At 44.0% G+C, this 15,795-nt stretch overlaps 1 protein-coding gene across 1 annotated transcript in view; it reads right to left on the reverse strand.

Annotated features, from left to right (window-relative positions):
* LYST (lysosomal trafficking regulator) overlaps nt 1-15,795 on the reverse strand; it is a 317,564-nt gene that overhangs the window by 176,817 nt on the left and 124,952 nt on the right. Inside the window, exons 12-17 of the mRNA XM_040350648.1 lie at nt 14,985-15,126; nt 12,472-12,645; nt 11,591-11,748; nt 11,311-11,501; nt 10,043-10,288; nt 2,855-3,028 (exon numbers count right to left, since the gene is read on the reverse strand). Of these exons, the coding sequence (XP_040206582.1) occupies nt 2,855-3,028; nt 10,043-10,288; nt 11,311-11,501; nt 11,591-11,748; nt 12,472-12,645; nt 14,985-15,126 (1,085 nt within the window). The remainder of the gene's footprint in view (nt 1-2,854; nt 3,029-10,042; nt 10,289-11,310; nt 11,502-11,590; nt 11,749-12,471; nt 12,646-14,984; nt 15,127-15,795) is intronic.

The following is a 15,795-nucleotide window of genomic DNA, read 5'->3' on the forward strand; positions in this document are numbered from 1 at the left end:
TTTTTGTTTATAGCGCAAAATATAAAAACCGCAGAGGTGATCAAATACCACCAAAATAAAGCTCTATTTGTGGGGAAAAAAAATACTCCAATTTTGTTTGGGAACCACGTCGCAGGACCACGCAATTGTCAGTTAAAGTGATGCAGTGCCGAATCGCAAAAAGGGGCAAGGTCCTTAACCTGCATAATTGTCCGGGTCTTAAGTGGTTAAGGTGGTATTTTTCTGATTGGTGTTGAACAAGATAGGAGTAAAGAGTGGAGATGGAGTTATCGTTTCTCTGTAGCACAGTGTCAATGAAGGACTGTTAGAAGGGATCGGAGTTAGATCCATTACAAGATAATCAGTCAATTGATGATAGAAGAAGGTGTGTGACGGAGGCAAGGAAAATTCACTCTACAGGGTCTGGAAAGGCGTGAACTTAGCAGGTTCACCATGGTAAATGGAAGTTACTTTCGTGAGGCCCTTGGTTCTCCATTGATCAAATGCTTTGTGGAGAGTGGATGGGAGAAACATAGGGTTGCCTTGAATTGGTAGATAGTGCGAGACACTCAGTGGTAATCCCAATAGTTTCCGTACCTTCCTCCAAGCGGTGACCGTTTCTGATGAGTACACTTGATTTGAGGTGAGGTGGTAGAGCATTAGGATTGGAGTGGAGGATGGTCGAAAGGGTGTGTGGGGTGGTCAAAGCACCTTCAAGTAAGATATTGCAGTATTTTGACTTTCCATTCAGCCAGTCCAGGCCCTGTCTAAGTAGGCATGAGAGATTATAGAAACGAATATTGGGTAGACCCGCCCCACCCTCAGACTTCGGGAGGCATAGTTTTTGCAACGTAATGCGTGGCTTTTTGCGGGACCATATAAAAGTAGTTAGTGCCCTATGGATTTTTTGTACATCAGAATGTTTTAATAAAAGAGGTATGGTCTGCATTGGGTAAAGTAGACGTGCAAACGACACCATTTTAAAAAGGTGACATCTCCCAATGAGTGAGAGGGGAAGGGCCGCCCATGCCTCCAACTCCTTAACAATTTTTGTTATTAATGGGGGATAATTAAGTACATATAGAGAGGAGGGCTCGCGTTTTATGCGGATGCCCAGGTATGTGATATATTGGGTTGCCATAGCAAACAGGGATAGAGGTCTCCATTTAGCAGACAACTGTGGGTGGAGTGCTAGAATTTATGTGAAAGCCAGAGCTTAGTCGAAATGTCGCAAAAAGTTCTTGGAGTCTGTCAAAGTCTGTGAGGGGGTCAGTGGAGAATAACAGTATATCGTCGACGAATAGGGCAGAGCGGAGAACTTGGTTACCCACGGTGATGCCACTAATCCCTCTGTGTGAGTTGAGTATTCTGGATAGGGGCTCAATGGCGATATTGAAGAGTAGGGAGGGATGGGGGTCATCCCTGCCTTGTATTTTTTATTATTTGTTGTTCATTTAGCACCTTAGCCAGAGTTCTTAGGTTTATAGGTTCCATCTTAAGGCTTCCTCTTCTCACACCTCTAAAATTTGGCACTTTTTTTGTTTTGGGGGGGAGGGGGGGGGGGGTTGGTCAGGTACCTGGTTTTAACCACTTCTGCCTGTACTCTTTCACACTGAATACCCAGTTAAACTTAAAGAGGAGGTCCGGGGGAATTTTTTTTTTAAATAAAAGCCAGCAGCTACACATACTGCAGCTGCTGGCTTTTAGTAAATGGACACTTACCTGTCCTGCTGTCCCTCGATGTCGGCAGTACCCGGCGTGAAGTCGGAAGGCTACACTGCCGCTGCCATTGCGGGTAAGGGAACCCTACTGTGCATGCGCGAGGCCCCGCTCCTCTCCATTAGCCATGGCCAGACTCCCGGAAGTGGGAAAGGATACCTGTCAAAGACAGGTATCTTGTCCCCCCTCCCCACCGAAAGATTCCAATTGTGAGCGGAAGTTCCACTTCAGGGTGGAGCTCTGCTTTAACCCACTTATTGCAAGCCCAAAACTTAATGCGGAGGTCCGCCAAATACTGCAGCTGCTGACTTTAAAAATAAGGACACTTACCTGTCCAGGGAGTCCGTGATGTCGGCAGCCAAAGCCGATCTCTGTCTCGGCTCTCAGATGCGGACGAGGCCATCTTTGGTAAGCGAATCATGAAGTGAAGCCTTGCGGCTTCACTTCCTGGTTCCCTACTGCGCATGCGCAACTCGTGCTATGCAATGCCACTGGTCTCTGCCATCTTCTGGGACCCGTTTGTCTCCCAAAAGACAGCGGGGGGTGCAGGACGTGAAGTCGAGTCTATGCCCGGAAGTGGTGCAAATACCTGTCTAGGGTATCTGCTCCCTCCTCCCTCCTAAAAAGGTGCCAAATTTGACACCAGAGGGGGGGGGGGGGAGGAATCCGGACAGCGGAGGTTCCATTTTTGTGTGAACTTCCACTTTAATGCCCACTTTCTTTAAGCCGGGCATAGATGGTTTGAATCTTGACCGGTTCAGCAGGCACCAGCCAAGATTCAAGCTAATCAGAATTTTCATGCGATAATTCTCAGCAGCTATAGCTGCTAGCAATATTCACTGTGTGCTTTACCAACAGAACGGCTCCCCACTGCCCCCCCCCCCCAGTGGGAGAAAACAAAAGCTCTGCAGGAGGAAATCCCCTATTAACACTGACCATCTTGTTGGGGGAATCAAGCTATTTTTCAAAATATAACATGTGATGAAGTGAAGAGCCCAATCTAGAGTTAGACCTTAAAGCGGTGTACAGCTGAAACATGCAAGTTAGGCTGCCGATCTCATGTTCTGCTAATCATTGCTGTTAGTATTGGCTACTTCATTGTTATTTTTGCATTAACTACCACTAAACCACTTAAGTGATTACCAAAAGCACCTACCTTTAAAGTATGAAATCCGACAATGCATTTAGGACGTACTAAAACTTGGTGAATCATTGAATAAAGATCACAATTTTTGCTCTCTTGAATTCTCTGCTGGTTGTATTTGGTTAAGGACAATATAATCTCCAACCCCATTGATTGAGTCTTTTCACAGCTGCTGATCTCCACAGTCTAAAAATATGGGAAAGGTTATAAAATGCAGTATTAGTAATACGCAATACTTAGAAATCTCAGCAATACACAAAGCAAAAAAGGGATTTTTAAATACAGCTTACCTGTAAAATCCTTTTCTTGGAGTACATCACGGGACACAGAGCGGCATATTCATTACTATGTGGGTTATATGGAGTACCTTCAGGTGATGGACACTGGCAATCTCAAACAGGAAGTCCCCTCCCTATATAACCCCCTCCCATAGGAGGAGTACCTCAGTTTTGTAGCAAGCAGTATGCCTCCCAAAATGGTCCCCATAAGAGGGGTGGGAGCTCTGTGTCCCGTGATGTACTCCAAGAAAAGGATTTTACAGGTAAGCTGTATTTAAAAATCCCTTTTTCTTTATCGTACATCACGGGACACAGAGCGGCATATTCATTACTATGTGGGATGTCCCAAAGCAATGCTTTAATGAGGGGAGGGAGACATCTTCCCAAGGATTTAATTCTGAGATAACTCAAATAATAATAATAAATCCAACTTAGTCGAGAAATAAAATTTAAATTTTTTAACTCAAGGGTGCCCCCGATTCTGAGGGTCTTAAAAATGCGGCCTGCAGCAGTTCCTGCCAAAACGGCTGTATCAGTATTCCTTCTTACGTCCAACCGGTCTGATTTAGAACACTTGCGGACTCAGGACCAGGTTGCCGCCTTGCATATTTGAGCCCCAGGGAACTGATGGTGTGCTGTCCAAGGAGGCGCCCATGGCTCTGGCAGAAAGAGCCCTTACTGGCAACGGAAGAGGCAGTCCTTCAAGCTGTAGGCCTGAGTAAATAATAGCTTCCTCTCTCACGAGAGGATGGCTTTTGCAGCTGCCTGCCCCTTCTTGGCTCCTCTGGAAAAAATGAACAACACATCTGTTTTCCGGAACTTCTCTGTAGCTCTAAGATAGGCCTTTATGGCCGTGACCATACCCAAGGTATATAGCAACCCTTCCTTTTGGAAGTAGGTTTCGGAGAAGGATGATAGTACCAAATCCTGGTTAGTAAAGAACTGGATATAACCTTTGGTGGGCAGGGAGGATGCGGATGGAGAACCACCTCGTCCTTGTGAGAAAAATTAAGATATAGCTTCTTATAAGATAAGGCTGCTATTTCTGCTCTCTTTGGCCAAACTATGGCAACCAGAAATCCCAGCTTCCTTGATAGCCAATCACAGGAATTTCAGCCAACGACTCACAAGGTTGTTCCTGTAGAGTTGACCGAGTCCCACGGCAAGTGGGGACATACCCGGAGGATTAATGCGCAAGACCCTCTGAAAGAAGGTGTCAACCGCGAGTGGGAGTCCACCACTCCTAACTGGAGAAACTTAACATTTGATCAATGTATACTTGCGGCAAACTATTCCTTCGACACATACCAGTCTACATAGGCTTCCCGGACCCTGGAACAAATCACCCTGGAGACCGGCCCTCTAATCCTGATCAGGGTAGAGATTATCTGCCTAAAACGGCCTCTACTACTGAGAATCAGGGATTCAGCCGCCAGGCCGTCAAATTTAGACGCCGTAATGCAGGGTGTAGGATCGGGCCTTGTGAGAGTAGGTCTGGCCGTAGAGGAAGTGCCCAAGGTTCTCCCACTGCCATCCTCAGGATTAGTGAGTACCATGCCCTCCTGGGCCATGCTGGAGCTACCAGGATGACTGGTTTGTGCTCCACCCTGATCCTGCGTAACAGGCGGGGTAGCAACTGTAGCGGGGGAAAGGCATATAGCAGTTTGAACTGATGCCACGGACAAACCAATGCATCGGTTCCGCAGGCCATAGGGTCCCGAGTACGGGACATGAACCTGTCTAGTTTCTTGTTGAATCTTGATGCCATGACGTCCACGTCCGGTATTCCCCACCTCTGGCAGATTAACTGAAAAACTTTAGGGTGCAGAGACCACTCCCCTGGCGACAGAGACTGACGACTCAAGAAGTCCGCTTGCACGTTGTCCACCCCGGGAATGAAAATTGCCGATATACAGGGCACATGAGCCTCTGCCCACAGGAAAATCAAGCTCACTTCTCTCTGAGCTGATTGACTTTTGGTTCCCCCTTGGTGATTTATATATGCTACAGCCGTTGCATTATCCGACTGAATCCTCACCGGGAACCCCTGTAATTTGGATGTCCAAGCCTCGAGGGCCAGCCGAGCAGCTCTAAGCTCCAAGATGTTGATGGGCAACTGCCTCTCCGCATGTGCCCAAGTGCCTTGGCGAGTGCAACCATCCAAGACCGCTCCCCAGCCCTTTAGGCTGGCATCTGTGGTTACTATCTTCCAGGCTATGGGGCTGAACGATTTTCCCTTTAGCAGGTTCTGAGGGTTTAACCACCAACACAGACTTTGCCGGACTCTTGCTGACAGAGGCAACGGAAACTCCAAGGCCTGCGCCTTCTTGCTCCAAGCTGCCAGAATGGCTGCCTGTAGGATGCGAGTGTGGCTCTGAGCGTAAGGCACCGCCTCGAACGTGGCCACCAGCTTGCCTAGTAAACGCATACATAGGCGAATAGTTGGTTCTCTTTTACTCAGAACCAGCTGAATCAATTCTTTGATAGCCCTGACCTTTACCAGGGGTAGAAAAACCTTTTGCTGAGCTGTGTCTAACCTCATGCCGAGATAATCCAACTGTTTTGCGGGTTGGAATACTGATTTTTCTCGGTTTATGACCCAGCCGAACCTCTCGAGGATCTGAACCGTGAGGGCAACCGCTCGCTCCAAACAAGGAGAGGAGTGGTCTATGATCAAGAGGTCGTCCAAATATGCCAGGACCGTGACACCCTGGATTCTTAGACTGGCTAATATTGGAGCTAGAACCTTCATGAACACCCGGGGGGCCGTAGCCAGCCCGAAAGGAAGCGCCACAAATTGGAAGTGACGCTGAGCCACTGAGAAACGTAAAAATCTCTGATGTGGCTGAAAGATCGGTATATGAAGGTAAGCATCCTTTATGTCTATGGAGGCCAGAAAATCGTCCTTCTGGAGCACGGCGGCTGCTGACCGAACAGACTCCATCCGGAATGACTGAACCTTTAGATAAATGTTTAAATTTTTTAGGTCCAAAATTGGCCTGACCTCGCCGTTGGGCTTTGGCACGACAAATAGATTGGAGTAGAAACCTAGCCCTTGTTCTTGGACTGGTACCTCTACTATCACGCCTTGATAAATCAGACGATCCAATGCCGCCAAAAAGGGGGACCTCTTTGCTGGATCGTTTGGAATTCTTGATTCCTGATAATGAGGAGGAGGAAACTTTAAAAACTCTAATCTGTAGCCTGTGGCCACAGAAGATCGGACCCATCTGTCGGGGATGTTGGCTTCCCAGATCTTTGAAAAGAAACGAAGCCTTCCCCCTATCCTCGTGGGTGGGGGCATCTCTTCATAAGGCAGACTTAGGGGCAGGCTTTGCTGGCTTGCGATACCAAGGCTTTTTGCCTCCCGGGGCCTGTCCCTGCGATTTAAAATTTGATCGCGCAGGAGGCCGTCGATACTGCCTGGCATTAGAGGGCCCTGGCACAGGGGAAAGTTGCCTCTTAAATGTAGGACCCCGAGATCTCTTCTTGACTGGCAAAAGGGTACTCTTGCCACTTGAGATAGTCTGAATGTATTTATCCAGATCTTCTCCGAAGAGTCGACCTCCATGGAAAGGGAAACCTGCCAAAAGCTTTTTGCATGGGGGCTCGGCCGCCCAGTTCTTTAACCATAAGAGCCTTCTCATATGCACTAAAAATAGAGATAAGCGAGATGCCTGCTGAATGGAATCTTTTATAGCATCCACCGCAAAGCAAAGAGCTCTGGGTATATCGGACAGCTCTTCTGCCTGTTGGGCAGGGATGTCCTTAAGCATCTGTTTAGTCTGGTCCTTTAAAGCCTGACAGACTCCTATAGCAGCCACCGCTGGCTGTACCACTGCCCCTGCCGTGGAAAAGGAAGCTTTTAAGAGAGTTTCCAACCGTTTATCAACCGGGTCCTTAAACATCTGAATGTTTTCTACCGGGCAAGTTAGTGATTTATTTACACAAGAGATGGCAGCATCCACAGCTGGGAGCGCCCATTTTTTGGCAAACTTCTCCTCTAACGGGTAGATAACAGAAAATTTTTTAGGCGGCAAAAAAATTCTGTCTGGTCGTACCCAATCTTGGAAAATTAGCTCCTCTAATAACGGATGGACTGGAAAAACTGCGTTATTCAGGGGCGCCTTTAAGGAGCCCAAAGAGGAAACTGCCGGACTCCGGAGCTCCGGTAAAGGCAGGTTAAATGCTGAGTGTACCATGTCCGTCAAAGACTGGACCCACAGGCTCTCTGCTTGGGAGGCTGAGAATGGTTCCTCAATAGTAGATTCCTCAATTTCTGAACCCTCTGGGTTCTCGTCCAATAGATCCTCCTGAAATTCTGATTCCTCCAGTGAAATCACTTCAGCATCCGAGGATACACATTTTGGCGAAGGGGACCTAGCCCGCTTTTTGCCTGGAAAAGATTTAGTGAGCATAGCTGCCAATCTTTTCTCTAGCCCTTCTAATGCGGTAGCTAGCTTTTCCTCTGTGACGAACACAGGGTTGGGTGGATCTGGGCCAGCCACTGCACCAGATCCCCCTATTGGCTCAACCAAGGCGGCCACAACTGGGTCAGGTGGGGAGAGTACCGGCATAGCCTGACTCGTATCCTCAGAATCCGAGGGGGAACCCTTTTGCTTTTTTACATTTTTAGACCCCCTTGATCCTGAGCCTTTGGGTGCCATGGTACAAAACCGAGGTTCTTAGCCTGCAACAACTAACTGTACGCAGCTAGGAAATAATTTTGAAAGGTTTAGGGAGCAATAGGATTACTAGTGTCCAAAAACCCTGGTGAGGCCGAAATCAAATATAAAGGAAAAAAATTTTTTTTTTTTTTTTTTTTTTAATATGCTATTATGTTCCTTTAAATTAGAAGTAATTATATTTACTTTCCTTTTTTTTTTTTTTTTTTTTTACGGCCCCACCAATATCTTTTTTTCCAGCCCTTCAACCTGCTGACAAAGGGGAATTTTTGGCTAAATAAGAAAAAATAGGCCAAGCCTATGATGTACTACCCCTTTCTTGCCACCGGGGGTCGCAGGAATGCCGCTCTGTGTCCTCTCTCCTCCAGATCAGCTTCAGACTGATCTATGCGCGCAGCCTGTCACTCTTAACAGAGGCGGGACACGCCTCTTCCTGCGTGCTCCCGCCCTCCCCCCTCTCCCGATGGCGCGAAATTCATCTATTTCCTGCGTGCCCGCGCGCGCGCGCGTGACAGGGAGAGGAGAGAGAGACACATGGAGACGCCAGACGCCGACAGAGCTGGGAGAAAGGACGCGCTGCAGGGCGGCAAATTTGAATCCCCCGGACAGGTAGGCTGCAATAGAGACTCTAAGGAATCAGTTGCTTAGCCCCAAGGGTCTCTCCCTAGACCCTGTATACCCAGCAGAACAGCAGGTAGCCAGAAGAAGATTGTTTGGACAGGGGGCCAGAGAATGGGGAGGAACAAAACAAATCATCCTGTCCACTAACGGACATAGTGACCTTGGTGCCCATGCAGAGCATACTTAGGCTGCCCCCCCTTGTGGTCCCCCTTGGGAAGCTCGCAGTCGAACCAAGTTCCGCAGGCTCCCCACTTACCTGCTCCATGCCGCAGGACATTTGTAACAAACACAGTCCAATCTTCTCCCATCTCCGTGGGAAGTGTAGTAGACCTTCAGGCACTGGGGTCCTAAAAGGAACCGCTGTCCTGGACCTATACAGCACCTCTGGCAAACAGGGAACTCCTGGCTTAGAAAAGCTGTGAGCCCTGGGCCCAGGGTCCAGCCCTCCAGAGAGGGCATTATAGGCAAAAACCCCCTGGATTTGGGGGCCCGGGTACTGTCCACTTCGGCACTGAGGCACTCTGGACAGATCCGGTTAGCCCGCCTTGATCCCAAGGATATGGAGGCAAGCTATTCCGTGACCAACACCTAAGACACTGGCGAAAAAACTGAGGTACTCCTCCTATGGGAGGGGGTTATATAGGGAGGGGACTTCCTGTTTGAGATTGCCAGTGTCCATCACCTGAAGGTACTCCATATAACCCACATAGTAATGAATATGCCGCTCTGTGTCCCGTGATGTACGATAAAGAAATTATCTTTTAACCTCCCTGGCGGTATGATGCTTTCTGGTTTTAGGTGCTGAAAGCAGTACAATTATTTTGCATGAAAATTTGGTGTTTTATATTGTAGGCCTGTAATTCTTAGGAATAACTCACTTAATTTTGTCCAAACAAGAGTCTAATAGACATCCCGGGTATGATAAAGTTTGAAACTCAAAATCATAAATCATAATATAATAAATAACAATAATAAAACAATAATGTAATTATAACAAAAATTATTCAATAATGTAATCAAATCAAAAACACTGAAATTTGCTCAGTTGCAGAATTGTCGCTGTCATAACTTTTATTGTTTGATGACGAATTTCCCCACAAATCGCTATCGCTCAATTCTGCAAGTGATTATAATTTATTATCGCTATTTTCCAGCTGGTCTAAAAGCACTTTTTGACATAAAAGTGACACTTTTTGGTTGCTATGGACAACCTAAAGTTTTCAGGCAGAAAGAACAGTATTTATTATATAAAAGTGCATGCAGGTCACTGGGCAGACCACTAGGGACAAAGGGGGCGTGTAGTTATTTCATACAGTACTGTAATCTGTAAGATTACTGTATGTGTACTGTGTATTTACTTTTTTGAATTTGGCGCCGATCTCCGCCCCCGTGCGTTTTTTTTTTTTTTAACCTTCATGTACATTAGGCTTAAAAAATCTTCCAGAGTCAGCACCCCCAAATACTTACCTGGTTCCTCTTTCAATCCAGCGCTGTGCCCAAGAGCATTGCTGCTTTCTCGCTCTCCTCACAGGCACAGAGGCAGCAGCAATACGATAAACAAACATTTAATTAACAATAACCATTTTATGCATTATACAACAATCACTAAAACGTACCCGTGCAAACAAATACACCATGGCTCGAATTCCTCCAATCTCATGCAGGACACTGTGTATGTTTCTTTCAAAACACGGTTGCAGCATTTTCAGTGCTTGGGAATCCATAGATTTGTTAGACACTTCCTTTGCACTGAATGGTCTTTGAGATGATGCAAGTTTCATACTTCCTTTAATCCTGATTACCGGCTCATAAATTGTGTACTGAGTTGGATTGTGCATATCATACACGATTGCTAGACTGTCCTGAAAAAAATATATATATATATTTAAGCAATGTTTTCTGAAATAAAAATAATAAACATAGCATTAAAATATTTAAAGCCAAGAACCTTATTGTGTGAAAACGTATATAAAAAATTCTCATCTGATTTAAAAGTACTGTGTACGGTATGCTTTATACACAAACTATCAAAGTCATTTAAAAATCTGTGCATACTCCTCACTCACTCAAGTGCCATTCTTTAGCATTTGAAGCTGCTCTAATCAATTGCCATCTTAAATCTGAACTCTGGGAATAAGGACACTTACCTGTCCAGCGCGCCCGCAATGTCGGCACCCGAAGCCGGTCTCTGTCTCGGCTCACGGATGCTTCTGCCGCCATCTTTGGCAAGATGGCAATTGATTCTCATGCCTACAGTGGGGGTGTGGGGCCGAGTTTAGCTTACTAAACCCATCTCTTCTATGCCTAAAAGGAATCTTCAACGGCAATCTGGAGCCCAAGTGTCAGAGGTTACATTCAGAATACAATGGATATTACAGAACAAGAAATTAACAGCTAAATTGCAAGGCCCCATGCCAACTTCCACCAGGTCATTGGATCCATGGATTACTCACTACTTACCAGTTGATTTTTATTGCCTCCTTCTTGAATTTCTACATTGCCTACACCCCAGTTATCCCTGGACACAATAGCTGAAACCGGTAGCTGGTGAAATCCTTCTCTCCTCTTGCACCCCTCCCTTTACTTATTATACCCAATCCCCTCCCTATCTCCTCTATTCTTCCCCCTATACAACCTTTATTCCTTTTCCCTTTTTCTCTATCATCTTGTTGTACGTTAATTAGGGTTGCACCTCATGATACACATACAAACAGTAGCATTTAGTATGTCAATAGACGATCTTGTGGTCACATTGTTCAACTGCAAATGTTGTGGCTGTTGACTTATAAAGCCTCTGTATTCTTTCTTACTAAAAAATTGTCTAAGATATACAAAAAACAGACCTTCGGAACATCAGTCAAATCCATAATATGTTGAAACTTACTGCTAACAGGCTCATGTCACTTCCTCCACTTTTCATTAAAAATTCACAGATTTGCTCATTCTGGAGAATTTCTCTAGAAATGTACTTGCAATGTTCAGTATTACTGTTGCCATACTTGCAGGTCATCAATGATGTAAAATCTGGACCGTGACAGTAAAGATCAAATGCTTCTTCTGCACCAAGACTTGGACCTAAAAATAAATAAATCCGTTCCGGTTATGTATTTATTGTGAAAAGTACATTAAAAGCACACATTTTTTTTATTATGCAGCAAATTCACCATTAAATAGCAGCACATTTCCCAAACTCATCTGTCCTACTACAGCAATGGTATCTTCTTGAGAAATTTGATGTCCAACCATACAAAAAGTTCTGTTGCTGTCAGATGATAAGCTTCCTTTCCGTGGAGGATTATATTCTACAGTGACTTCGGCTTTCCTGTTATACAAAGTAATATTAACAACATAATTAAATATGAAAAAAAAAAATACTGCTTGCAATAATATTTCCCAAATGCATAGAATAGTGTTATTTTTAAAAAGCCAAGTGACTGCGTTTCATGTTTATTTGCCCTAATTGCAAAACTAGACTGTGACAAGTTCTCTTTAGTTATTCACATAATAAAATCTTTTAGCTTCCAATTCTCTGGTTATAAAAGTCAACAGCAAAACATAAAAAGCCCTTGGGATGGTCAATTCCAGGCAATATGATGCCTTCTCTATCACCCCTTGAGCGTCCCTCAACATGGCATTAGTGCAATGCATGCTCAGAATTTTGGTTTTAAAGCAGTCATACTCAGTAAGTGACCTGCACCACAGATTTACTGTGTACTTGGAATTCAGCTTAATTGTTTTAATATATCTTTATAAACAATAAATCTATTTAAATCATTGTTTTCTAGAAGTAGATGCCATGCAGTATGAAAGTACACACCATACCAGAACCACAAGCGGATAACATACCACCAAGTTACATTATCAACTTTAACTAGAGTGGTGTCACCTAAATTCCTGAATACTGCTTTTTACAGGAGCGAGAGATAGATAGATAGATAGATAGATAGATAGATAGATAGATAGATAGATAGATAGATAAAGAGCGAGCGAGAATATATCTCTATCGATATAGCTCCATCCATCTCATCACCAACATGCAACATACCTTTGTCCAGAGACCCACATCAGAATTTTGCTGCAGACTTTATTCTTACTTTCAGGCAGCTCCTTGTATGTGAAAGCCAAATGCTGCCAATTTCCAGGATGGAAAATATTTTCTTGTGTTTCAACTTGTGCCAGAAGAATGCATTTTAAGTCATCGTTTACATGCGTGCACATCCTTTAAAATAGAGAACAACATTTTACTATCCTTTGCGATCCGAATGTTGCCACTTCATCATTATACTTCATCAGTGAATTGTTTTAAATCCTATTAGATTAGCTGTTTTATAGTTCTGCAAAGTGTAACGTCAGACCATTTGCACTGAGCATAAATAAAAACAAAGTATTTTTACAGAGTGATTATATATTTTACATTGTTACTGCAATATTAAACACATTTTTATGTTGTGAAAAGAACACAGATGTCAATTTAAAACTTAACAGTGTTTGGCAAATGTGATTTAAATGCATCTATGATAGATTCAAAGATCAAAAGAGCCAGGCGGAAAGTTGTCAGCCAAACAGCGCAGGCATCCAATCAGATGCAGGCATTGTTTGGGTATTTGGACAGCGAGAGAATCATCCATCCACACTGCATGGATGGAGAAATCATTTAAAATCTGCAGGTTGATCCATTTGGATATCTCGGTGAGTATACCTACTGTCACATGTGCTCCATAATGGAGACATTAAAACTTTTGATCAGTTGAAAATGGAATTTAATCTCCCAAACCATATGCTATTTCGCTTCTTTCAGGTACGCCATGCCCTCCATACTCAGTTTACAGCTGTGTATCCCACTTTACCCTCCCTAGACATTCTTGAGGTGACCCCTTCAGGACACAACCCACGCCAGCTCATATCTCTTTTTAACAATATGCTTACCACACCCTCTACAACCAAATTAGCATATTCCATCAAACAGAAATGGACAGATGGGGTGGGCGAAATCGAAGATGAAGACTGGGGTGACATGCTAGAGATCCCTAAGCTATCTGACAGGCTTATACAAACTTATATAATTCACAGGGCATATCCAACGCCACAATGTCTAGCTAAATTCTGCCCATCCCCCAGTGAAAGATGCCCCAGGTGCCTGCTTTTGGTTGGTACCTTTGACCACCTCTTCTGGCAGTGCCCTCAGATCCAGGGGTACTGGTCTCAGATAGTGCAATTCTTGCACGACCAAATGGGCTCGCCGGTATCCCTGGATCCCAAACAATGTCTGTTGGGTTTTTTCCCTGAGCAGGAAATTGATAAATTTACACGCCACTTCTTACATGAAACGCTGTTTATAGCAAGAAAATGCAAAGCCCGCAATTGAATTCAGGTGGCGGTCCCTACGTTGTCTGCCTGGCTTGCCGATATCAATAATACGCTACCATACAAAAAAGTGGTCAATACAAATAGGGGGTGCCCAGCTAAATATAAAAAGTTGTGGAACAGATGGCTGAAGTCCCCCACAACATGCACCGCGTAACTTTGTTTGCTACATGTTTTTTATGCCTATGCAATCGAATCGATTGATTCTGTATTATTGATATGCAAGTGCACAATATGTATGCTTTTCACCGTTTATGGAAATAACTGACACCAGCAATACCGGTTAGACTCATGTTATTTGTTTACTGATCTTGTAATGCTGTGTGGTTTATTGAGATGTAAGACTATGCTCATTACGTTCATTGCTGTGTATAGTGTCCCTGGACAACCTTTTTCTTTTGTACATATGCAAGAACTCAATAAACTTCAGTTTCTAATTAAGTATGTCATATAGTATAGTATGGTCATATTTATTCCAGGAGGCTTGCCAAAAAAACTAAAGGTGACAACTCCAAGAAGAACTTCTGTTACTTGTGCTCTTTTGGTCTCTAGAATATACCATTTAAAGTATTTTGTTATATCTGTTAAAACGATGATCAGGCAGGAACCCTATTGTTATGGGAGGACCTCATATGACGTAATTCCCAAGAACGGGCCGCAAACCACCACAATCTGCTAGACAGTGGCAAGTGACATGCTGCATCTGATGGCAGGTGACGGTGACATACAGAATATCGGCACCTGATATCGGCTACCAGCCTGAAAGGTGGTCGAAAAACGATATTGGTCGACCCCCTACAATGACAGGGTTGTGCAAATTATGTAAACATTGCATTAGGAGAAATTATACTCTGCCTTTGCTGCACTGAAATCTCAAGCAGTGTTATCAGCCCTATTCAGTGTTCCACTATGCACTACAGAACACCTCCACCATGTTATGAAGATTAAATGAAGGGAAGGTGTTCTGTAAACCACATCAGGAGGAGCAGCCTCTCTCCATCGATACAGTACAGTGAATGAGCATTGTCACTATAGCACAATCAGCGTGTTACTGGAAGAATCACAGAGTTAAAATAAAGAAAAAAGTCTGAGAAAATAAAACTATTCCAGCCACCTCATCTAAGGACAGATGGGCTGCATTATTTATTTTGTGTTTTAGGTTTAGGTAAAAACCTTTAATAAAAACTCAAGTACCTGAAAATAAGCCGTCCTGTTGTCATGCAAACCCAGATCTGCATCATCAGTACTTTAGAACCCATGGAGAGCAGATGTATGCAACCATCGTCTACAATCCTGTCATTACTGGACCCATCTAGTCCAACAGCATTGTCAGCTTCTGCAAAGTAAGACATTTAGAAGGCAACCAAAAAACCCTATAAACCTTAAAGAAAATACATTTTATAAGTGTTGAGCATAATTGCAGGTTTTGGCAAGAGATGAAAAACCTCATGCCTGCATGTTTAAAACTGTACAAAATCTATTTTAATGCTTCAAAAAGCACAGCATATGACATTGCATGGCAACATGATTAGTGCAGTGCAGTGTTAATGAACTTATCCAGAAGAAAGGGACAATAGGGAACAAAAAGGTTCGCAAACAGGTTACAGGATTCGCAAAGAAAACCTGTTCTTAGAACAGTATGTTTGTTGCCATAAACAACATTTTTTCAGTAAATGATAGTTGCCTGGCTGTTATGATGATAATAAGGCAGATCAGGATTTGAGTCCACCTTTGACTTGCACTGCTGCATACTTGTTTCAGGTCTGTGACACTAGTATTGCAGCCGGAGACATCCTGGCAATTTAAATGTTTTAAACATAGCAAGTTCAATGCATTAGGCAAGCTGCAGATACTACAAAATACTACAGAGAACAGTTAAATATCTTCATCCATCTGCCATCTGGAAAATAGATCTGTAGGTCTATGGTCGGCATCACAACTTTGGTGAAACCCATTGTTTACAAAATGTGCTGCCAGGATAAAATGATATAGTCTGTTTATTCTA

The sequence above is a fragment of the Rana temporaria genome, chromosome 4, assembly GCF_905171775.1.
Source record: "Rana temporaria chromosome 4, aRanTem1.1, whole genome shotgun sequence".
Taxonomy (NCBI): Eukaryota; Metazoa; Chordata; class Amphibia; order Anura; family Ranidae; genus Rana; species Rana temporaria.